The following is a 26277-nucleotide window of genomic DNA, read 5'->3' on the forward strand; positions in this document are numbered from 1 at the left end:
TAAATTTTCAACCTGAGATTGATAGATTTTTGTTATTTAAAGGTGTCCAGGGATATGGGGCAGAAGACAGAGGTATGGATATAGGTCACAGATCAGCCATTATCTCATTGAATGTTGGAACAGGCTAGAGGTACAATTTGGCCTACTCCTGTATCTAGGTTCCTGTGTTCTGTTTCATCTGCTCAGTAACCATTGTTGGATCCTGAACAAGGTAAATTGCATGTAATAAAAACAGAAAATGCTGGAAAAACTCAGCAGGTCTGTGGAGAGAGAAACAGAGTTAACGTTTTGAGTCTGTATGACTCTTCTTCAGAGCTAAAGAGTTGTACAAATATGATGGATTTTATACTGTTTAAGAGGGGGTGGAGCAGGTGGAGCAAAATTTCATTACAAACCCACCGACTCCCACAGCTACCTTGTCTACAGCCCCTCACACCCTGCTTCCTATAAGGACTCCATCCCATTCTCCCAGTTCCTCTGCCTCCGTTACATCTGTTCTGATGATGCTACCTTCCAATACTGTGCTTGTGACATGTCTTCCTCTTTCCTTAACCGAGGGTTCCCCCCACTGTGGTTGATGGGGCCCTCAACCATGTCTGACCCATCTCCCACACCTTTGCCCTTACACCTTCCCCTCTGTCCAGGAACTATGATAGGGTCCCCCTTGCCCTCACTTTTCATCCTACCAGCCTCTGCATTCAAAGGATCGTCCTCCACCATTTCTGCCAACTCCAGCATGATGCCACCACCAAGCACATCTTCCCCTCACACTCCCCACCCTCCCATCAGCATCCCATTGGGACCATTCGCTCCATGACACCCTGGCCCACTCCTCCATCACCCCCAACTCCTCATCCCCTTACCATGGCACCTTCCCATGCAATCACAGAAAGTGCAACACTTGCCCCTTCACCTCCTCCCTGCTCACCGCCCAAGGCCCCAAACACTCCTTTCAGGTAAAGCAATGCTTCAGTTGGACCTCCTTCAATTTGGTCTGCTGTATTCTCTGCTGCCAATGCGGTCTCCTCTACATTGCAGACTGGGTGACTGGTTTGAGGAACACCTTCGCTCAGTCTGCAATCATGACCCAGACCTTCCTGTCGCTTGCCATTTCAATACACCACCCTGCTCTTATGCCCACATGTCCGTCCTTGGCCTGCTGCAATGTTCCAGTGAAGCCCAATGCAAACTGGAGGAACAGCACCTCATCTTCCGATTAGGCACTTTACAGCCTTCTAGATTTACCATTGAGTTCAACAAATTCAGACCATGAACTTACTCCTCCACTTTTACCCCTTTTTAATCAGTTTTTAAATTTATATTTATTTATTATTTGTTCATTTTTATTTTTAAATTTAAAAAAAATTATCCTTTTTCCCCAGCTCCCCACAGGATCATCTGTCACTTGTTTCTATGTTGTGCTTTCACAGAACGCTGACCTTGTTCTGCTATTAAAACATTCTGTTATCTTACCTTTATGCCACTATTTGCACCTTCTTTAATCCTTAACACTACCATTAACACTCCCTTTGTCTTGTGCCCATAAGAGCTTTGTCAATCTCTCCAAAGCTCCCACTATCGCATTATCCGTGAACTTCTATTTTGCTCCACCTGCTCCAGCTTAACAATATAAAATGCATCACATCTCTATTGCTCTTTAGCTCTGAAGAAGGACTCAAAACATTAACTCTGTTTCTCTCTCCACAGACGCTGCCTGACCTGCTGTGTTTTTCCAGAATTTTCCATTTTAGTTTCAGATTTCCAGCATCTGCAGTATTTTGCATTTATCCTTTTGCTTTTAAATCGCAGGTAATTTAATTTTAACCAATGGCTGTGTGATTGGCAGTTTGCATTTTAAAGCTTTTACTTTGGACCAACAAAGGATGTGACATTAAGTTGTTCTGGGTTTTACTCACTCCCCCTCAAACAACAGCTAAGTAATTCATGAGGGTGTACTTTCTGTTCTGATTTAAGGATCTGCTTCACAGAGCTGGGAAGTAGTGGCCCCTATATTTAAGGGGAGGCAGAAAGCAATCAAAGAAACCAGCAAGGCTGAGGACCCAGGTCCTGCTGAATTTAACAGCAGGACCTCGTATTCATTGTTTTCCATTTGCTGCTGGCCAAATGACTGACTGATTGCCAGTGGCAGGAGACCACGACTGGGTCTCTTGAGGATGGTCTTTGGCAATTAGGGTGGAGGGAGGTCACCAATTGCAGCAGGGCTAAGGAGAAGCCAGAGCAGGCAGCCAGCTGAAGGTTTCTTTTCGGGGCTTAGGGGAGCACTCCTGCTTCTCCCAGCCACAAGGAGGGCTATGAAAGACATTTACCTTCTGGGATCTGCAACTGCTGCCTCAATTTCAATGCTGGGTTTCCTGACCTCAGGGAAACCCACCTGACCTCCATTAAATTTAAATCAGGCTCCCAATTGCACTGTAGCATCTGACTTACAAATGTTGAGGAAGTGTCTCAATTCTCCAGGATGTGACAGTTACACGCCTCACTATCTGTTGGCACAAAAATGGCAGAGAGTATGTATATGTTTTGTGTTTTTTCATGTTTCCTCCTTTCCCAACTTTCTCACACATGTCCTCAGGGTTGTTAATACCAAGTCCAATGTGTTTGAAGTGCTTCATTTGGTAATTCTGACTGATGTTTGCATCTGCATTTGAAATCTGCAGCAGATTTCCACCCTTAAGTATGCTGTGTCAGATATACTACAAATATTTGCCTGAAACATTTAGGAAGGAACAAATTCGAAACTCAGTTAACGTAAAGAGGGGATATGAGAAAGCTCTGGCTGGTAAAAGTAGGGAAAATCCCAAGATATTTTGTAAGTATATCAATGGGAAGAGGATAACCAGGGAAAGAGTATGGCCCATAAGGGACCAAGGAGGCAATCTCTGGGTGGAGCCAGATGACATCGCTAGAGTGTTGAATGAATACTTCACATCCGTCTTCACCCAAGAGAATGAGGATGAAGGTTTTGAGCTCTGGGAGAAACATTGAGAGGTTCTTAAGCAACTTGATATAGGGAGTGACAAGGTATTGAAGGTGTTGGCAGGTTTAAAATTGGACAAATATCCAGGTCCGGATGATTTGTGTCCCAGACTGCTGAGGAAGGCAAGGGAGGAGATCGCAAGGGCTCTGGCCCAAATTTTTAATTCCTCTCTGACCATGGGGGAGGTGCCAGAGGACTGGAGAACAGCTAATGTGGTTCCACTATTTAAGAAGGGTTGTAGAAATAAGCCAGGGATCTACTGACCAGTGAGTCCTACTATTGGAGAAAATTCTGAAGGAGAGAATCTATCTCCACTTGAAAGGCAAGGTTTGATCAGGGATAATCAGCATGGCTTTGTCAGACGGAGGTCATGCCTAACAAATTTGATTGAATTTTTTGAGGAGGTGACCAGGTGTGTAGATGAGGGTAGTGCAGTTGATGTAGTTTATATGGATTTCAGCAAAGCCTTTGATAAGGTCCCACATGGGAGACTTATCAAGAAGGCAAATGCACATGGGATACAGGGTAATTTGATAAGGTGGATTCAAAATTGGCTTAGTTGTAGGAGACAGAGGGTGATGACAGAAGGATGCTTTAGTGTCTGGAAGCCAGTGTCCAGTGGCATACTACGGGGTTCTGTGCTCGGTCCCCTATTATTTGTCATTTATATAAACGACATTGATGACTATGTGGAAGGTAGGATTAGTAGTTTGCAGATGACATAAAGATTGGCCGATTAACAGTGAGGTTGAGTGTCTTGGGCTACAGGAAGATATAGACGGGATAGTCATATGGGCAGTTAAGTGGCAGATATAATTTAACCCTGAAAAGTGTGAGGTGATACATTTTGGAAGGAGTAATTTGACAAGGAAGTATTCAATGAACGGCATGGCACTAGGAAGTTCTGAGGAACAAAGGGAACTTGGCGTGTGTGTCCATAGATCTCTAAAGGCAGAGGGACATGTTAGTGGGGTGTTGAAAAAGGCATATGGGACACTTGCCTTTATCAGTCGAGGCATAGATTACAAAAGTAGGGAGGTCATGTTGGAGTTGTATAGAACCTTGGTAAGGCCACAGCTGGAGTACAATGTGCAGTTCTGATCGCCAAATTATAGGAAGGATGTGATTGCACTGGAGGGGGTGCAGAGGAGATTCACCAGGATGTTCCCTGGGATGAAACATTTAAATTATGAAGAGAGGTTGGATAAACTTGGGTTGTTTTCGTTGGAGCAGAGAAGACTGAGGGGCAACCTGATCGAGGTGTACAAGATTATGAGGGACACGGATAGGGAGCAGCTGTTCCCCTTAGTTGAAGGGTCAGTCATGAGGGGGCATAAGTTCAAGGTGAGGGGCAGGATGTTTAGGGGGGATGTACGGAAAAACTTTTTTACCCATAAGGTGGTGACAGTCTGGGATGGACTGCCTGGGAGGGTGGTGGAGGTGGGTTGCCTCACATCCTTTAAAAAGTACCTGGATGAGCATTTGGCATGTCATAACATTCAAGGCTATGGGCCAAGTGCTGGTAAATGGGATTAGGTAGGTAGGTCAGGTGTTTTTCACATGGCGGTGCAGACTCGATGGGCTAAAGGGCCTCTTCTGCACTGTGTGATTCCTTGATTCTGTGAATCAGTGGAGGGATATAAGGATGTCAACAACTTTCGCTCATAACTCTTCCTGAGCTTATGGGATCAGTGTGAAGTCAGCCAACATGGACATGGCCGGTGGGCACAACTTGGCTGATTCATTATGGGTAGGGAGGAGAAGTATAGGGGTGAGTCGATTGGAAGAGGAAATAATTGGGCGTTCGCAAGTCACTTGGGGCAAAAGAGCATCACTAGCTAAAAGCCTTTAAACTTGCCTGATACTGTTGGTAGTCTTCTAGGTGCCTGAGTATTCTTTTTTGTCTAGTTAATGCTCCTCCATAGACCTGTACACTAGAAATTTTCCAACACCCAGATCACTTGAATGTTCAGGAGGCAGGAAAACCCAGATATCCGGAGATGAAGCTATGTCACCAGTTCAACTTCCACCCACCCCAAGCCCCATCAGGAATTCATCTCAGTGCTTCATTGGGATGAAATACCCAACATTTCTGGCCCCCTTCCAATTTTCCATCTTTACCAGATCTCTTCCACATCTTTATTCCCAACTTATTCGCCAGTCCCCCAAACAGATCCCAGGCCACATTATGTTGTACTTCCAAAACTAGTGTCTGAAATGTTTGATTGGTTATCACAGGAGAAACTTTCTCACCCCACACCACAGACGGATACTTTCATACACCAGGTGACTTATTAGAACATCATAAAACAAGCTACCTGCTGTGTGTAACGGTTATCGGTGGGAAGGGGTCTTGGAAAATTTACCTCCACAGGTAACTGTTTTCAGTTCTGTTCCTAAACATATATATCATGCTTCAGAGAACTCACTTGCAATTATAGTGCTATATGGACAGACTCACCAGTACAGCCATGCTAAATTACAGTGAATTAAGAACATGAAACTTTTTAGAACAGGAAAAGACTATTGGACCAATTAAAGCCATCTTTTTTCAATAGATTCCGTAAAACTCGCTAATTATTGAACTTGTTATTTGAAATCTTCCCTATAAAGAGTAATTTGCATGAATCATTTTTGTCACCTTCCTTCATGAAGTTGAAAACTTCACTGATATCCTTGGAAGTTCTTCTCCAAAGAAATCAAGCCCAGCTCCTTAAGGCTTCCTCATCACGGAAATTGTTGATAACTGTGTCCTTGCCTTTCTACTCTCTAAGCAATAGTGACATTTTTCCCCTGATTATGGAGGATAATAGCATATGTTGCTCCAGATGGGGTTGACCAACACAGAACAACACAGCCTCATATTTTTTAGATTCATAATCTGTCCCTTTGCTCATATAATCTATTGACTATTCCTTTTGTACAGAAGCTAAGCACTGTGCTGATGGTTTTGGAGATCCCTCCACTATAACACCAAAATCTCTTTTGTAATTAGCATGATGATCCATGGTTCCTTTAGACATAAAGAGCCCTTTCTCATTCCTTGCTCCCATGCTATTATTTTACATTCATGTTAAATTTTATCTGCTACCCATTGGCCTATTTACTTATAATAAAATTGAAATGCTTCTGACTCTGAATTGTTCCTTGTTATATTCCCTACCATCTATTTTAATGCCATTTTCAAACTCTGAGTTCTTTTTGTCCCTCATTCAAGTCAATAGATATATAGGGGAACATTTCCCCCCGGGTGGGGGGGTGGGATGTGCGGAAGCAGGTGCTGCTGGCTGGCCTTCCGATTGCGCCCCTGGTCGGGGTGCTGCCGTTTCATGTGGGATATGCGCTGCCTGTATGGGCGGGGGGATTCCCTCAACTGGGAGTGCACTCTTTCGCGCATGCACGTGAAAGAGCGCACAGATCTCCCTGAGGCAAAGTGCTGCCTCAGGGAGATTGGCTCCAATTCAAAGGTTGACAAAAAGGTAATAAAAAGATTTCCATGACATGTCTCCTCATGTGACACTGTCACATGAGTTGGGACATGTCCTTTACTTTTATTTAAACATTTGATAAACATTTAAAAGCCCTCATGAAACCTCATCCCGCCCATGGATGAGGTTTCATGCTTCTTCCGAGGCGTGCCTGGGCTCCCGCCCTGCCCGCCAACCTTAAGGTTGGGACGGGCAGGTCCATCAATCAAGTTAATTCGTTTTTTAATGGCCTCAGTAGGCCGTTGACAGTTCAGCCGGCATGCAGCCAAATCGGGGTGCAACCCTGACGTATCCCCTGGGTTATTCGATACGTCAGCGCACGGACCCCACCCAGCCCCCGCTCGCCGACTGGAAAAACCTGCCCATAGAATTATATAGGTCTCAAGGCTGACTCTGCTTACCACATTCATAACCTCCTTCCAGCCGGATAAATCCTCAGTTATAGTAACACACTTCACTATTTTTAAAACCAATATTCTATTGAAAGTATATTTTATCTTTTTCTTGACTTCTTACAATAGCCATTAATCACCATTAATTTCTAATGTGGAACCTTGTCAAAAGCTTTCTGAAAATATAAGTGTATAGTGGCAACAATGGTTCTGCCCACCACCACCAACTATCATGTCATTAATGTCGTCAAAAATATCCAGTAGGTTAGTTCAGTTAGATCTTCACTTCCTAAATCTGATATACCAAAAGTTACATTTTTGCAAGTGTTAATTGTAGGTTTCTGAAGATTATTTTGAGGTCTTTTGCTCTAAGTGGTGTTAAGCTCACTAGTTCAAATGCCCCAACATCATCAGCCAGGGCAGTTAAATAATTTCTTTCTGTCAATGTAATATCTTCAGAAACTCATATTATTACTTTGTTGTGCCTATTTCCTTTCCTTAGGCTCTTTTACCCTTCTATTTTACCTTAGAGGAAATGCCTCAACTATTCAGGTACATCGCAGATTCCTTTAACACACATTTCCATTCTGCAACCTTCTTTCATATGCTCCTAATGTTAGGATAAAATACACAGCTTTCATTCCCTCTTTTATTGTGTCGTCTCCTTATTGCCCATTGTTCCCCCCGCCCCACAAGCGCACAAGCACACCATTTGCTATACCTGGTGGAAGTGATGACTCCCAGGAGCCTGTATGCATGCCATCTGTTGTATATGACAGGCAACTTAAGTTTGATTTTCTGTTCAGTTGAATCTATGGATATCCGGGGTTCGCGCATACCTGTGCATAGAAATATAACTTATTTAAGTATATGATGAGAGGGTAGTTATGGCATTTACCAATTTATTTTTAGGTGTTTTATCTGTTTTTCACACACTGGACTGCAGCAGAGAAGAGGCAGGTGGCCACAGGTCTCTGCCAGAGCACTTCTGTGACCAGCTGGTAAGGGCAATGAAGGTCAACCTAATGTGCATCCCTCGCACAGTTATCATTCTCCCTATTGGTTAGACATGAAGCTGTGTTTCACAACTTGCTGACTTTCAATTCTCAATATCGCAGTCTGCTGTGCTGCTCTCTTATGGATTGTGGCATTGGATCACTCCTTTTTTTAGAAACATTGTAACATTTCACCTTCTGCTCCATTTAGGTTGATCTTGCTAATTTGTACATCAAGACTGGAGCCAAAAACCTGCCAACAGTCTTTCTTCTGACAGATGCTCATGTTCCAGATGAACATTTTCTGGTGCTGATCAACGATTTGCTGGCATCAGGTAAAGAAACTAATATTGCGGCTCAGGTTTCATTTCGAAATACAGTCAGGTTTTGCGAAGTGGTATCAGGCTTCTGCTTTGGGAGTTTTGCGACAGCTACACCTTCACTCAGGATCTCCCTCTGAAAAGCCAGCCAAGATTGTCAGTCTACAATGTGGGGAATTGTGTCAATTTCAAACTGCTAAATAAATAAACTTTGCGAAAATACCAGCAAAGGGTGAATGACTGGTAGTTAGGAAATGAAACACACTTTGTCCTCCCTATATCGTCATTGAATTGAAATTAAAGCTCATCACACACTGCTGAAAACACTTGCTATCGAAATTTTTCATCTTGCACTCATCAGGATAGCTCGCAACAAATTACCAAACAGTAAGGGGGAAACAACAATTTATACTGCATGTGGTAGATAATTTCAGTGCCGGTGTGTTGCCAGGTGTATAGACCGTACATCCCAACGACTGTATCACGTCCTTTCAGCTGTTTGCAACAAGCAAAGTACAGACCATACCCAACCAGCCTGTGCTTGCAAAACTCAAAACATGGGGCAGAATTTTGCCCTTGTGTGGGCTTGGCAGGCGATGGTGGTCGGAAAGCCGACTGCCGCCCACTATCGGGCCTGGAAGGCAATTTCAAGTTGGTGGGCCAATTAAGGCCTGCCCAGTGTGAAATGCGAGCGGCAGCACTGAGCGCTGTCACATGAGGGGACATGTTTCAGAACATTTATAAGGTCTTTAATTTTTTAATCCTAAATCGGTTCATCTCCCTGAGGCAGAGAGCTGCCTCAGGGAGATTATGTAGTGTGCACTCATGCGCACGCGCGACAGTCATGTTCATCCCACTCCTCCCCCCGCCCGCACAGGCAGCGTTCAGTGCTGCCGCTCGCATTTCACACTGGGCGGGCCTTAATTGGCCCACCAACTTGAAATTGCCTTCCACTCTGTCACATGAGCGGGATCATGTTTTTAATTCAAGTGTAAAATTTTTGTGATTTTTATTTGCTTTAGGAAATCTCATCCCCCCTGTGGATGAGATTTCCTAAAAAAATAAAGGCCGCTTGGCATTTTTGCCTGCCCGCCAACTTTTAGGGCAGCATAAATTTGAATTTAATTAACTTTTTAATGGCCTTAATAGGCCTCTTAATTGTCAGCAGACGCACAGCCAACTACGGCATGTGCCCGCCGAACGAAATATTGCGGGACTGGGCGATGACATAGGGACGCTCACCCAACGTCATCGTGCGTCATTTTACGATTGGCCGGGTCGTGCACACGCATGCCCACTGAGCGTAATTTTCTGCCCAAAGTGTCCAACATTAGATGTGATTCTGTGGTTGGGCAACACCAAACAATTTTGATTGTGCTAAGGACTACACTGAAAACCAATTTAAGATTGGCAATCGAGCTCTCAGTATGGCTCACTTACAAAGGCTAGATGCCACATACATTCATACACAGGGCCCTGTGCTTTGCAGTCAGAAGGGACATGTCCACACTTTGAACCTTTTTCATCCAAATAAAAGCTTAGGGAACAGTCATTCCCTGGTTCATTCCCCAGGGCAATGCCTTGACCAATTAGAGTCGACCTGCCTGGTTTGAATTTGAACAAAGCGGTGCAGCTGACTGCCCCATGCTGCATTCTTCATGGCAACGCCTCCACCAGTCAGAGTTGACTTGCCAACCAATCAGCACATTCTTCTCATGCAGTATAATTTGTTGTTCCCCCATTAAAGTTTGGTCATTTGTTATGAGCTATCCTAATGAGCGCAAGATAGAAAGTTTAGATAGCATGTCTCTTTTTCAGCAATACTGAAGTTCTGTACCACTAAACGACTGTCATCACACTAATCCATCCTTTTACTGGAGCTCAAAAATGTAGACCTGTTTACTTCTGCCAGCCTTTTCTTTCTTCTACAACCTTCAGACTTTTTAAACTGAAAATTTGTCACCTCCTAATCACTAATTCCTAATAACCTCTTCATTTTAACTTTTATAGCCTAGGTGTCGTACGGCAGTATGAGACATTTTGCACCTCATTGGCTGCAAAATGCTATGGAACACCCTGAGGGCATGGGCGCTGTATAGATGCAAGTCTGTACTTCTTTCTCATTCTGCTTGGTTTCTCATTGTGAACAAAGCTGTAAGGTTTCTGCTGAATAGCAGCTGATCCGAAGAATTAACCCCCAGCTCTGAGGAAGTTACAGCCGATTAGAACTGTGGCTTTTCTCTATGGGAAGAATGTTCTTTTCTGATACACCTTTATATTGAAAGGATGCTCTGAAATATAACAGTTTACATTCTATGACACTCTTCATGTAGAAAACGTACCAGAACACTTCATAACTAATGAGAAAATATGGTTCCAGTGACAGAACAAATTTCTTTAATTCTAAAAGACTTTTAGTAAGTACGTTCTTATTTACGTCACTTTAAAAATAGGATGGATTGGAGGAGATTTGCTGCCAGGCTTCTTTAACTGGCTCAAATTGGAGTGTTAAATAGTAACAGCTTGCAAAAATATATGCCTTTCACATAAATACCCGAAAGCACTGATTGCCCTATCATTTACTTTTTCTCCCATTGAAAATTATATAGGCCTACCTATATAACCTCCCCCTCACATCACAATTGTTAGCAAAGAGCTCATGAGGCCCAGGTCATTTGACTTCTGGTATAATTCTGTAAAACTTCTGATTGATCAATTTTTGGCATCATTTAGTTTTTTCCCCCTTGCACTTCTGTGAATCACCTTCTATGACCTGTATGTTGTTGGCTCTGAATTATTTTGTAATGCTATATATACTTTGAGGTGAGAGAGACAACAAGCAACAAAAAATTTAGTTTAATGGCCTGTGATATGTGGTTAACAGACAGCTTTATAGGGAGATAAATATGGACTTTATTGCTGAGCTTTCTGAAGGCTCGTGATAATTTTCTATCCATTTAGGTCAATAGGTGGAAAATCATGTGCTAACAGGAATAGAAATAGAAAACCTTAGTCTATATTTTTATGCACTCTGACTTTATATTATGGAATTTTGTACTGACTCTATGACTTGGCAGTGTAATTTAGTGAAACAGGTTTCCTCCCTTGTTTTGCACCTCATTGTGCTGCCAACCTCACAGTCTGCATCCAGTTGCAAATCAGAGAGGTGAATTGGCAAAATTATTAACAGATCATACTTAATGATGCTATACCATATGCCATCACTAATCAGTGCCAAATGATTGCTATGATCATGCTGTATCAAGTATACCGTGGTTGGCAGAAGTGCAAATAAATGGCTTTAGCAGTCAGGCAAAAGTGGATTTGCATGAACAAGCAGGAATTTTGTCATTTTGACTGACCTCATTACATAGTCAAAATGCAGTGAAACTACTTCTTGTGTTATGAGATGGGGTGGCTGTAAATAAAGAGATCTAGAGGACATTTTCAAAATGTCATTTTGGAAGCACTTGAGAATTAAACAAAATGCAGATTACTCTTTTCACGAAAAAGGTCTTCTTTTGGAATTATTTTTTTAAAAAAGAAAAGAAAATGTAATGTTGATAAAGTGCTTAAATTAATATTTGAGAAAAATAATAATGTTTTGTTTTGAAAATATTTGGATTACATCATTGTTTTAAAGGTCCTATTGCCACTCCATCTCCCCAAAAAAATCAGCAAAAATATTACTGTTTGCGTTGCCATCCTTTTGATCAGATTGTGAGAATCAAAATCCTGATTTGCTTTAAACAGGTGAAATTCCAGATCTGTTCAGCGATGAAGAAGCTGACAATATCATTGTTGGTATTCGTAATGAGGTCCGAGGCCTAGGGTTAATGGATAACAGGGAAAATTGCTGGAAGTTCTTCTTGAACAGGGCACGGCAGCAGCTTAAGGTATTTATGCTCCACAAAACATATAAAAGCACAGCAAGCTTTCTTTTCCCTTCTAAAGAAACTGCAGACATCTTTAAAACTAAATTTAATATGTTCATTCCTAATGAGGATGGTTTTTGGAATTTTAGATTACTTTTTAGGTCAGTTTCAGTTGGAGAATTGATTTTTAATACAATTGCCTGGTTCTGTCGTCTTGTAGGTCAGCTGCAGTCCCAGCACAGTTGTGATTCAAACAAATCTATCACAACTTGTGTCATGTTGGAAGTAGAAGCATGATATTTTGACTTTTAAAAAATTTCCTTGGTAGGATTGTAATAATCTTAGCACCAAACTGAGAAATTAAGATGTGCATTTCTTTTTGTGAAAAATATCTAATTTGATGCATGTTAAAAATAAGGTAATGCATGTAGGTGTAATGCAGTGGTAAAACAACAGATTGTACCACATTACAGCATGATTTAATTCCTCACTGAGTGCCTGAGCTTAGCCGTGCCACTAGCAGTCATGCCAAAAGAACCCAGCAACTTCACTACATAGAGGAAGCATTGAAGTCTGAATCAAGCATTCACACATCTCCTAGTGGCCAGTCCATAAGCATCCGGAACAAAGACCTGGGAGTAATTTGTAAAATAAAGAATAATATGATTCTTTGAACTAATATGAGGAGATATAATTATTAAGGAGGGAATTTAAAAGCAGGAAAAATAAACTTCTGAAATAAAAAAACTGTTAATTACTTGAATTTGGTTTGAAAACTTTCTCTGTTTTTGTGAAGTTTTTTGTTGGGAACATGACCCAGATATATTTGATACATTGGCAAATGGTGCAAAATATTGGGGAACTGGCCAGATCCCTCTTGCAGTGTACTCCTGCCTTACATCCAGTGGGAGTTTAGTGGAAGGACGGCAGGGAAGGCTAGTACTTGGAAACATTGAGGGTAGTTTAAAGGCCTACAAATGAATGTGTTTTTGGTTGGTTGGTAAGTTGAAATGTTAAAAATCTGAAACATGAACAAAACTCCTCTCAAATCCAGCATTTCCACAGAGCTCGAGTGAGGGGCGGGTGACCAACATGCTCCCAGGAAACTGATTAGTTATCGAGACCTTTTGAGGAGTTTGCCCACCTCTAGTTTGACAGGATTTCTATTCTTAACGACAGCCACCGGGGCTTCCCCGGAAATCCTGACAGGTGAAAGTAGTTGAGAAGAGCTGTATGCATTAAGTAAGCAATTTAAGCAATGCTCATGGGCCAGGAAGAGTGTAAGTGTTTCCCCCCAGACCTCACAAGCTGCCCAGTAAGCACCTATCTCACCTTCAGTATCTCCCCCAACACATTGTGTCACAAACCCCCCTCACCCCTACCCACACTCTCCCCGATCCCCCATCTCCAACGTGTCCTTGACACCCACCGCCATCTCTATCCTAATCTGACCTCCAACCCCCTGCTCTGACCACACAACCCCTCCCCTCCACCTGCTCCTGACTTAACTCTACCCCATCTCTGACCTGGATCTGCAACTCAGCTCCAGTCTTTCCCAACTCCGTCAGCCACGGTCTCCTAACCCCTGCGATCTCTAATCCCAATATGGGCTAAACTCACCAGCTTCTGAGCTGAGGCCTTGTCTGGAGTGTTCCCTGTCTGACAAGCAGCCAAGTCTGTCACTCAGGCTGGCCCCTAAACATCAAAAAAAATACACACATGCCAAGGAATGGGCCTGTAGTTTCTGCTCAAATAAGCTACTCATTTACTAAGAGATCTCAAAATTTTAAGCACAAATTGTATTCAGCACGATTCAATTTCCGTGAACTTTTGTACTAATTTTAAAAGCATTATGCTAGAAGTTGGCCCCACCCACAAAACAGGCCATATTCCAAAAGTGAAATAATTACCCTTGAGAGCTTCTGTTAATTGCACTCATTTGCCCTGTTCCTGTCGATTGGTGTCATCCTCACTAGCTGCCAAACCTCCAAGTTTGGTGTCATTGGAAAATTTTGAAATTTTACTCTGTATTCCATTATCCAAGTCATTTGCATATATCAAAAAAATAGTGGCCCCAGAATCTTGGGAAACACCATTCAACCTTCAGTCTGAAAAACAACTATATAATATAACACCCTGTTCTCTATCCTTAAGCCAATTTTTTTATCCAAGCTAAACTGATGCTCCTATTTATGAGCCTCAATTTTGTGAACCAGCTTTTTATGCAGTACTTTGTCAAATGATTTCTTAAGATCTATATAGGCAACATCCATTGCATTCCCTTCAGCAACCTTGTCTGTTACTTCGTCAGAAAATTCAATTGGATTAATCAAACACAATCTGCCTTTCACAAATCCCTCCACCACTCTGCGACTTTTCCCTTTGTTGTGTGCCAGCTTGTCCTGCATGAATACAGATGGAGAGTGTAACCAGGCCAGATGAGAAGGATGCCTGGCACGTGTGGGTGGTGAGTGGTGCCATGGATAAGATGAGGACACAATCTGCAGGGCAGATAAAGGTGTGTGTGAGAGAGAGTGAATGGTGATGTCCCTTGAACTGGCAGTGAGTGAGATCCCTGTGGCTGTGTGATGGGTTTTAGAGTGAGTTCTTAATAAACTCGAGCCATTCCAAGTGCCTGTTGATTTTTTTTCCCCTGCTTATTGTTTACAAAACCTTACCTACAAAGTTAAATTGGCTGGTCTGTAGTCACTAGGAATAATATCTCTCTTGAATAAGGGTGTCACTCCACTCACCAACACTCTGACACCTCCCCTGTATCTAAGGAAGATTGGAAGATTATGATGAGCCCTGCACCAAGCTACCACAGTTAAATATATCGAAGAATATTTTTTACAAATAATGGTTTTGAAATGCCGACCGATTGCATTGGTCTGTGGTATATTTTGCATTTGGCAATATGCAAATGAGTTTGGATGGAAACTGAAGGGTATTGGAAGGGGAAAAAGTCACACTTCTCAAAACAGATGCAGTTTTGGGATCATTTTGCACCAGTGGAAATGCAGCCTCCATAATTCTTTCCCAATGGTCTGAAACTTGATCCCAGAAAATATCATGGCCATCATGTCCAGCCTTCCCTGGCAGTCTCACTGGGTGGGATTGTCCCTGATTTGCACAAAGTGCAGTAGCGGCTGTGAAAAGGGGCGTTTTACCCACCAGCTGCAATGGCGGCTTTTCTCACCACATCGTCCTATTCTTGGTATGTCCCACCTCATTGGTTATGCATTCCCGGGAAGCACACCATGTCACTGGTGGAGCAACCTCTGATTCGCCCACCCTGCTGTAAATCCATGCCTTCAATCATCCAGTTGCCATATTTAAAAGGTGCCTCTGCACAGATGTGGCATTCTTTAAGGCAGCAGAAGCTGCTCAAAAGTCATGGCTGCCAAAGGGAGGAAACATGTGGCTCCGAGTTAAGTGACGCCTCCCTCTGCCATTGACTGGACATTGTGGAGCCCTGCTGTGAAGTCCCCTAGACCTGCTCTGGGCAAAGACCAGCAAGCAAGACCACCAATCCAGCATGAGAGATGGTGGCAGCGGTGGTCAGCACCAATGCCCTGCAAAAGAGGATAGCCACCCAGTGCCAAAAGAGGATGAATGACCTCCTCTGTTCTGTCACCCTTCTCCTCACTCTCAACTCACACACTCTAAAACCCATCACACAGCCACAGGGATCTCACTCACTGCCAGTTCAAGGTACATCACCATTCACTCTCTCTCACACACACCTTTATCTGCCCTGCAGATTGTGTCCTCATCTTATCCATGGCACCACTCACCACTCACATGTGCCAGGCATCCTTCTCATCTGGCCTGGTTACACTCGCCATCTGTATTCATGCAGGACAAGCTGGCACACAACAAAGGGAAAGGTCACAGAGTGGTGGAGGAATGTCTGACATCAAGGACCTCACAGACTTTAGCAATAGTCATCCAGCTGGCCGGAAACAACCTGGACAATTCCTGTGCTGATGGTGAGGTTGGTGGTGCTCAACCAAGTGAGGATCCAGAGTGCAACATCCATCAGACAACCATGCTGTGAGTTAGTTCCGCAGTCCCCTGCTTTGCACTATTTATCTCCCCTTGTTTTCGCAAGCACTTCTGGGAAGCAGCTGAGGGAGTCCACGACCCAGGTCCTCCACGCAAGCCCCAAAGACACCTCGGAAGGAATCAGATGACACCCTAATTGACTACCCGTTACAGCACTCATCCACACCCTCTACCAGCACAGAGATGCACACCTCAGTGGGACCTAGTTCTAGAGTAACCTCGGGGTCACAATCTGGTAAACACATCACACTATTTGATCCATGGCAGGCGGGGGCAGGGACCTCTCAGGTTTCCGGCACCCGGAGGACTGCTGGAGGCCAGAAATCTGCTCAGTGTCAGAAGACGAGCCTCTGGACTCAGTCATACTTCAGTTGCTGGAGTTGCAAAGGCAAGCTCGGGATCATCAGGAAGGGATGTCCGCTGCACTCCTCAGATTACAAGGCACGATGGAGGAGTCCATCCGCCTCAGTCTGACGTGATAGCGCTGGCATGCCAACACATTGAGGTCAACACTTGTAGGATGGTGGCAGCCACGGAGCTCTTGGCCCAGGACATTGGTCCTGCACTGCTGCGCAGGCTGAACTCCATCGCTGACGCCATAGTTTGCCTCCAACAGTGTCAACACAAGAGGGGTGCGGGGCAGCTCAATCTCATTCCAGCTTCTTCTTCTCCTCAAGGAGTCAATCAAGGGCCCTCAGACACCCATAGGGAGGAGTATTAGCAGGTGCACACCCCAGGGCCATTCACCCAGGTGACTCAGGGAGTGTCTGGCCCACCTTAATTCCCTCTTCCTGTGAACCCAGCAGCTCCAGTTCCACAGGCCGAGGAGGCTGCCACTGCCACACAGCAGGACACTGAAAGCAGGCCAGAGCCCTCAAGGTTTTGGCCCTCCAAAGGATGCCCGCCAAGTTCATCACAGACAGGGCGTAGCAGTCAGCAGGCTGCCTCCAACTCCGCTGTGTATGTCGGGGGAGCACCAAGATGTAGCAGCAGGTTAGGAAGGTTAAGAAGATGTAATTACACAGCCTAGGCACAGTTGTTATTCACTTTTACAATAAGGAACATTGAGTACCTAAACTCCAAGAACATCTCCTTGCCTATGGCTCCTTGTTATGATGAGCTGTGTTCGTGTCTCTCAGATGTGAAACCTTCGTTCCTGCACAAGATAAAATTAGGTGTCTCAGTCCAGGGCCTCTTCCCTGTGTGATGTGTAACTTTCAGACCGAAGTGATGTTCCAGATTCACACTCCCTGGACTCATTACTGTTGCCTGCACCTCGATGGTGCTTGTCACTGCTGCCAGAATGTAGTGGGCAAGCGTCATAGTCCATCATTTTCTCTGTGTGGCTCTCAGCACCTTTGAGGTGGGGCTGATCCCCCATCTCCTCAGCCTCTGTGACCTGTGACACTGTGCTCCTGAAGGGGTCAGATGCTGAAGGCTGACAAAGGATCAGGTGCATTTAAAATTTCACGGCTGGGTCTCCGTGATATGACCTTGACCACAGAGCACAAGCGAGTTGCCCTCGGCCTGACAGCAGTCAGGCATTCACAGTCGCAATGTGAAGATCTATGGAGTGTCCTCACTGCGTGTTGTCATCATTCTCCTGGAATCTAATGACTATTAGGACTCCACTGCATCTCCATGACAGGAGCCTGAGCACTGAGGGTGCATGCATTACCATCAGCTGCACAGGAGTGAAACGTTCACAGATGCAAAGCGAGGATGTTAGGACTGTCCTCATTGCATCTCGTCATCATCCTCCATGAGTCTTACGGCTATGAGGGCCACCTGACTGCACACAGGCCACCTGCGGAGCCCTGGAAGGAGCCACTGGCATAAAAATTGAGTGCTGCAGTCACTTTCATGGTCACTGGCAGTGGATGTCCTCCATGTCCCTGTGGTGCTAAATCCTGCAGCAGGTGGCATATGGGGCTGACCAGTTCCCTAGACATGCGCAGTCTTTGGTGACACTGCTTGTCAGTCATTTGCAGGAATGACAAGCGTTGTCTATAGACCTTGGGTCTAGCAAGGCACCTATGAGCGACGGCTCACCATTGATCTTTAATTGCAGGCACCGCAGGCCCTGCCGCCCCTTCACCTTGAGGATGGTGCTCATCCCTTTGCTGAGCCAGGGGCCTCCACCACTCCCTACTTCTTCTCTGGTCTCTGTAAGTCATGAGGCATACCACTAAATCACCAGGCTTCACCATCCTGCTGTTCTCCTCCTGCAGAATCAAAGAGAGAGAGTTACATGGGTGTACTACGAACCTCTCTTGGTTAAGTCTGAAGACCCCTTCACATATGCAAGAAAGTGCTGGCCACCACTTGGATGGCCAGCGTGTAGTGCGCTCATTGGCTCTCCAAAACCCATTCAACTCTGCTCCACTCTACTTGACCGACTGGCAGTAGCTTAAGCCACTGGACTGCATACTGTGCTGTTAGCTTGAATAATGGATACTAGTCCACACCTTACTAAAGACAAGGGCTCTGTGAGCGCCTCCACCAGTGACTGCACCATGGTCACCTTTCACAAGGGAATTGTACATCTTGCCCAGTCAGCTAATTGTTCTGCTGTCCTCTAGAAGGCACCTTAATTTGCAGCCTGCACCTGAAATGTGAAAAGTTCTGGAGCATTTGGTGGCAATTTCATGCTTTTGTGTTGCTTGAGCGGGCAGAAAGGCTTCAGAGACCTGACTCCAAGCGTGTCAACGGAGCTGCAGCTAAACAGTTTCTGTTGTGGAAGAATGCTCACTTTTGACAAGCTTTTTCAAGTGCTTGGCCATTTTCCTCATTCCCATCCTCCCCCCCACCAACCCCCAGCATGTGCCTGAGTATTTGCTTAAGTTTGTCTTGACCCACATTCCACTCCAGCCCTATCCTACCTCCCCGGTTTGAGCTGCACAGCAGCGCTTGCCCCAGTACCGCACTGAAAGCTAGCCGGGAAAAAGCAACTTGCCTATGCCCTCCGTGAATGTGCAGTGCCTCTTCCTTGATGTGCTAGGGTGATGCTTGTGTGTGCTGTGCAAGGTTGTGTGCACCCACCTCCAAGTTCCCCTCCAAGTTCAGGTCGCCAGGTGCACTGCTTTTAATTGCAGTTGTGAAGCACACCATTCTGAAGTCACATCGGCGTGGGGTGATGATTCCTGCAAGTAGGGTTATAATTAGATGCAGATAAATTAAAATGATGTTCCCGATGTGTGGCAGTGGAAAACACAGCCTGCCATTGACGGGTGTAGCGGACAATGACAAACGGTTTCATGGCAGCTTAAACCAATTTTTGGCCTTCTCACAACAGGACTGGAAAATTCTGGCCACTGGGTTCTTGTAAGAAGAAAGAGCTTTAACCCACAAGAAACAATGCCATTTGCATCTGAGAAATCATGGCAAACAGGTGTGGATTGAAAGCAGACACATATTGTTCTGTCAATTGGCAGAATTTGGGTCTGCCTAAAGATCTAGATCTAGCACTTGGCTTTGACCTTGGAAAATGTTAAATATTTTCCAGTTTAGTTTTGCATGGGTAACTTTCATCCACTTGGCGCAACCAGTCGCCAGAGATACACTCCTGGTGGCATAGACATCCAACCAAAGTGTTTAAATTAAGTATCTTAGGTAACTAAATTAAGTAACTCTCCCCTTAATCCCTTCCTACCCATTGACAGCCTGTACAAGCTGGACGGGTTGCACCCCAGCAAGACCGGGACCAATATCCTCGCAGGGGTATTCGCTAGTACTATGGGGGAGGTTTTAAACTAGATTGGCAGGGGATGGGAACCTGAGCAGGGAGACACAAGAGAGGGAAACAAAGATAGGAATGAAAGACCGAAAAGTAGAAAGCAAAAGTGGAAGGCAGAGGAAATGAGGGCTAGCTGCAAATAGGGCCATAGTACAAAAAAAATCTGTAAAAATTTTTAAAAGACAAGTCTAAAGGCACTGTATCTGAATGCATGGAACACTCGCAATAAGGTAGACGAATTAATAGCGCAAATAGATGTAAACAGGCATGATGTGATTGCAATTACGGAGACATGAAAGCAGGGTGAACAAGGCTGGGAACTGAATATCGAAGGGTACTCGATATTTAGGACAGACAAGCAAAAAGTAAAAGGAGGGGCGTTGTTGTTTAAGGATGAAATCAGTGCAATAGTGAGAGAGGATATTGACTCCAAAAATCTAGATGTTGAATCATTCTGGGTGGAGCTAAGAAGCAACAGTGTCAGAAAACATTAATGGGAGCTGCTATAGATCTCCAAACAGTATTGATAAAGTAGAGGATGGCATTGAACAGGAAATTAGAGGTGCATGTAACAAGTGTGCTACAGTAATCGTGGGTGACTTTAATATACATATAGATGGGACAAACCAAATTAACAATAACACTGTGGCAGATGAATTCCTGGAGCGTACACAAGATGGCTTTTTAGACCAATATGTCAAGGAACTGACTCGGGAACAGGCTATCCTAGATTTGGTATTGTGCAATGAGAAGGGTTTAATTAATAATCTTGATGTGCTGGGTCCTTTAGGGAACAGTGACCATAACATGATGGAATTCTTCATTAGGTTGGAAAGTGAACAAGTTTGATCTGAAACTGGGGTCCTAAATCTTAACAAAGGAAACTACGGTATAAGGCATGAGTTGACTAAGATAGGTTAAGGAATGTCATTAAAAGGCATGAGGGTGGATAGACAATGACCAACATTTAAGGAACTATGTATGGATTGCAACAGTTATATATTCCTTTCTGGCGCAAAAATACAACAGGAAAAGTGGTCCAACCATGACTAACAAAAGAAATTAAGGATAGTATTAGATCCAAATAAAGTTGCTAGAAAAAATAGCAAGGCTGAGGGTTGGGAGCAGTTTGGAATTCATCAAAGGAGGACCAAGAGATTGATTAAGAGGGGAAAAATTGAGAGTAAACTTGCAAAGATCATAAAAGCAGACTGTAAAAGCTTCTATAAGTATGTAAAAAGAAAAAGATTAGTGAAGACACATGTAGCTCCTATACAGTCTGAAACGGGAGAATTATACTAGAGAACAAGGAAATGTCAGAGCAATTAAACAGCTACTTTAGTTCTGTCTACATGGAGGAAGACACAAATAACTTCCCAGAAATACTAGGGAACCAAGGGTCTTGTGAGAAGGAAAAATTGAAGGAAATTAGTATTACTAAAACAGTAGTGCTGGAGAAATGAATGGGACCGAAAGCCAATAAATCCCCAGAGCCGAGGAACCTACATCCCAGGGTACTAAAGAACATGACCAAGGAAATACTGGATGCATTGGTTGTCACCTTCCAAAAGTCAGTAGATTCTGGAACAGTCCCAGCAGATTGGAGAGTGGCAAATGTAACCCCACTATTTAAAAAAGGAGGGAGGGAGAAAACAGGGAATTATAGACCTGTTAGCCAAACATCAGTAGTAGGGAAAATGTTAGAGTCTAATATAAAGGATGTGATAATAGGACACTTAGAAAATATCAATGGAATCAGACAAAGTCAACATGGATTTGTGAAAGGGAAATCATGTTTGCCAAACCTACTGGAGTTTTTTGAGGATGTAACTAACAGAATAGATAAGGGAGAACCAGTCGATGTGGTGTATTGGATTTTCAGAAAGCTTTTGATGAAGTCCCACGTAAAAGTTTAGTGTGTTAAGTTAAAGCGCATGGGATTGGGGGTAATATATTAGCATGGATTGAGAATTAGTTTGCAGACTGGAGACAGAGAGTAGGAATAATTGGGTCTTTTTCAGAGTGTCAGGCGGTGACTAGTGGGGTGCTGCAGGGATCAGTGCTTGGGCCCAGCTATTCACAATATATATCAATGATTTGGATGAGGGAACCAAATGTATTATTTCCAAGTTTGCTGATGACACGAAACTTGGTGAGAATGTGAGCGATAAGGAGGGTGTTAAGAGGCTTCAAGGTGATTTGAACATATTGAGCGAGTGGACAAATATATGGCAGATGCAGTAAACGTGCATAAGTGTGAAGTTATCCAATTTGGTAGGAAAAGCAGAATGGCAGTGTGTTATTTAAAAATTGGGAAATGTTGATGTACAAAGTGACCTAGGTATCCTCGTACACCAATCACTGAAAGCAAGCGCGCAGGTGCAGCAAGCAGTTAAGAAGGCAAAAGGTACGTTGGCCTTCATTGCAAGAGGACTTGGGTACAGGAGCAAGGATGACTTACTGCAGCTGTACAGGGCCTTAGTGAGACAACACATGGAGTATTGTGTGCAGTTTTGGTCTCCTTACCTAAGAAAGGATATACTTGCCATAGATGGACACAGACTGATTCCTGGGATGACAGGAGGAGAGATTGGGCCAACTAGACCTGCATTCACTGGAGTTTAGAAGAATGAGAGGAGATCAGATTGAAACGTATAAAATTCTGACAGGGTTGGACAGACTGGATACAGGGACAACATTTCCTCTGGCTGAAGGTGTCTAGAATAAGGGGTCACTGTCTCAGGATATGAGGGAGACCATTTAGGACTGAGATGAGGAGAAACCTTTTCACTCAGAGGGTGGTGAATCTATGGAATTCTCTACCACAGAAGGCTGTGGGGGGCCAAGTCACTGAATATATTTAAGAAGGAAATAGATTGATATCTAGACTCTAAAGGCATCAAGGGTTATGGGGGGGGGAGAGCGGGAGTACAGCGTTGAGATAGAAGATTAGCCGTGATTATGTTGAATGGTGGAGCAGACTCAAAGGGCCGAATGACCTATTCCTCTTATTTTCTGTGTTTCTATGACAGGCTGCTTCTGCTTCTCCATTCATTTTCCTCCTCCGATCTCCATCTCTTTTATCCCATCATCTCTTCCAAACCCCTCTTCACCCTGATCCTTTACTCATTTTCGTCCTGTCCCAGTCTCTTCCCACTGCCTTTCTCCTCTCCTTTCACATCTACTCCTGGCCACTTTCCAACTCCTCGCTCCCACTTCTGTCCATCTTCCTCTCTGTCCTTCCCTCCCTTCAACTTCCCTCTACCACCTCCTATCTGGCACCATCCATCTGGCTTGACGCAGTTGCCTCCCTGCTATCTAATACTGTTTGAACTGAATATTGCCCTTGTTCTTGGCTACCTAATGCAAAGGTGGAGGACACTAATGAGTATAATAATAAAAATGACTATACTTGGGAAAATAATGTAGTCCAGAGCAATGCTCTTAATATCTTCGCTCTTGTCACAAAATAACCTTGTTTCCATGGTCTCCCACTGCAGTACAACCTATTATTAAATTCTGTATGACATAGACACAGCATACTCAATATTTAATCATGGTTAAAGAAGAACTGCTTCTTCTGTAACTGTCCCTAAATTGTATAAAATATTTATTTATTATTTACCCAAATCTTTACAACTTAAACATGTAATTTTCTACTTCAGTTTTATCTTTTAATAAAGAGCAAGAATTTGTAGTTCAAACTTAGAGCTTCATTCTTCACCACTCCTTTATAGTATTCTTTTATCTACATGCCATTGAAAGCACTCAGATTCTCAGAAGTATATTGGGGCTCACCCTTCGAGCACACACATTAACTCCAACCGAAAAACTGGAAATAGGACCCAGATATGTTGGGCTACACTGAGAGTGGTGCCTAGGACAGACCCTCTGTCCCTTTCAAGGCTGGTATGATAGTGGAAGCAAGAACATTATCAGTTCCATGTCCTCTTCCTCGCACATGTTTGGGGCATCTTCAGAGTTTAGTATGCCAAGTAAGAAAAGGTGTACTCACCACTTTGCTAATGATACTGGATCTCACCTGGGACTCGCCCTTGCAACAGGCATGCTCCGTCAGACTGTCGGACATATTACGAGGGCAGGTAAAGTTTCCAAGGTTTGAACCTAGTTGTACTGGAATCCATCAAGACCATGTGAGTTGCCCTCTCACTGACTCCACAGTCTAATGGTCCAGTGCCTGGGGTCATTAGTAGGATCCATCCCAATGTAAATTGCCGAGATCATAATCTGTGGATCTTCGGGCATCTTTTTCCACATAACTGAAAATAACCTTTTTTTAAAAAAGAACCATTCAGAATTCATTAATATACAAGGCTGCGGAGAAATTACAGTTCATTTAAAATGTTGTTACACCTTTCTTAAGGATAAACATTTTTATGCCATGAATAACTAATTAGTACTGTGTTTTTTAGTCATTCAGAGTGAAACAGCCTTCTACTAATGTAAATTTGATCCAATACTTATGTAGATAAGTGGCTTCTTAGCTGAACTTATTAGAATGCTGATCCACTAATAATCTTCTCATGGGATCATAATTCACCCTGAGTACTTGCTTTGATCAAGGCTATTATATGGTTATGCTTTTAATCTTGTCCCCTGCAGGTTGTTCTCTGTTTCTCCCCAGTTGGTTCAACCTTGCGCGTGAGAGCCCGGAAGTTCCCAGCCATAGTTAACTGCACAGCTATTGACTGGTTTCATGAGTGGCCGCAGGAGGCCCTAGTGTCTGTCAGCAGGAGATTCTTTGAGGAGATTGAGGGGATTAAGGTGCGTATCTTATCAGGGTCAGTCAAAGTTAATGTGCAGAAATGCATCAACGTATGAGACTTAAAAGACATTCTTACCTTAGTCACATTGTTTTAAGTGATAATGATCATTGAAAGATAAGATTCTTTCGACTAAATAATCTGAGAAAGTTGAAATATTTCTTTGAATGAGAAATACTTCAGAAATCTCACTGTTGTGATTAATCACAGGACGATGATGTATATTATACACTTTGAGGAATAATTTTTTGGTCAGCAATTTGAGGTATAACATTCTGTAAATACTAAAACTAACATCCTTTTATACATTTATTAAAACATTAGCTTCACAATATTACAGTTTTATTAATTATAGTTCCCACATTCCTTTAGCAATTTTATTTACAGTTTTGGTAAGGATATATCAAATATTATTTTTAATTTAAAAATTGATTTTGGATGTAATTAACAGGAATTTCTTAAGTACCATATTTAATTTGCTTCATATAGTAACGAACATATAAAATGTTACCTCAGGTGATTTAAAATATTATTTATGTTGCAATTATTAATAAAGCACAATAAACAGCCTTGTAGCTTGTGCTTCAAGTAGTAGCTGAGTATTGGCCAGTTATCAGTCATAATGTTGCTTTGACATAGCAGGAGCAACAAAGCTGTTTCAATTACATAGGCCAGTTAACCCTGGGCTTTATCAAAGGTTTTTATCAAGTCAAGGAGTCAATTACATTGATTTTTGCATTTACAATTTTTTTAAAAGTCAACTGCTTCAAATATCTATATTTTCAATAGATAAGTATGGGAATTTCTGTTAAAAAATATGTGGGGCTATAAATTGAATCGCACTCAAATTAACCCGAATGAAACTGGTGGCTGGAATAGGGCAGATTGTCCACTGGCTTGCAGGTACCATTCATGGCCCCATGAGTAGCTCAGGAGTTAGAGGAGGAAGAATAAGACAGGCTGACTCAGATGCCAGCTGAGGACCTTTGCTGGGGATTGGGGGTGGTTGGGGGGGATTGTGGGGTTATGCAAGGAGGCAATTGGTTCCATATCGATACAAAAACCTTTGGGTGGCAGCCTCCAGCAATCCTTTTCAGAACCATTGGTTTGGCTGTTGATTGCCTGAAAGAACTGACCACAGTATGCACGGCAGGATCATAAATGAATCTTGCAAAATGGTCTGGAATGGGTGTTGGGTCACCAATTTGCATATGCAATGGGCATAACTCAAGTTTCAGGCAAGCGTTCTGAACGCCTATTGAGAAATCTGATTCAATATAGCAAGTGATACACTTCGAGTGCAGAATGAGCACACGCATGACATCCACCATACTAGCCTTTTGGGTGCCCATTTTATACCTGAAGCAAGAGTAACACGATCGAATTTAGAGACTATGTTGTTCAAATATAGTTGTTGTGAAAAATAGTCATAAGGGCTTCATGCTGTTAGCTAAACAAAAAGCGCAGAATTGTACTATATGCACGTTTACTACTCTTTAATGTTTTGAAGCTCCATTTGAAGTCTGAAGAAGTTAATTATAGGCCTTAAATGATCATATAGCAGTCAGAAGCTCACGTTCTGTATTGTGGTAACTACAGATTGTATTACAATGAGATAATT

General features: G+C 43.3%; 1 protein-coding gene across 1 annotated transcript in view; it reads left to right on the forward strand.

Annotated features, from left to right (window-relative positions):
* The window catches only part of LOC121276335 (dynein heavy chain 11, axonemal-like), a 564873-nt gene that overhangs the window by 335085 nt on the left and 203511 nt on the right, over positions 1–26277 (forward strand). Inside the window, exons 53-55 of the mRNA XM_041184616.1 lie at positions 8085–8208; positions 11947–12089; positions 24496–24657. Coding sequence (XP_041040550.1) covers positions 8085–8208; positions 11947–12089; positions 24496–24657 — 429 coding nt within the window. The remainder of the gene's footprint in view (positions 1–8084; positions 8209–11946; positions 12090–24495; positions 24658–26277) is intronic.

The sequence above is a fragment of the Carcharodon carcharias genome, chromosome 3, assembly GCF_017639515.1.
Source record: "Carcharodon carcharias isolate sCarCar2 chromosome 3, sCarCar2.pri, whole genome shotgun sequence".
Classification (NCBI taxonomy): Eukaryota; Metazoa; Chordata; class Chondrichthyes; order Lamniformes; family Lamnidae; genus Carcharodon; species Carcharodon carcharias.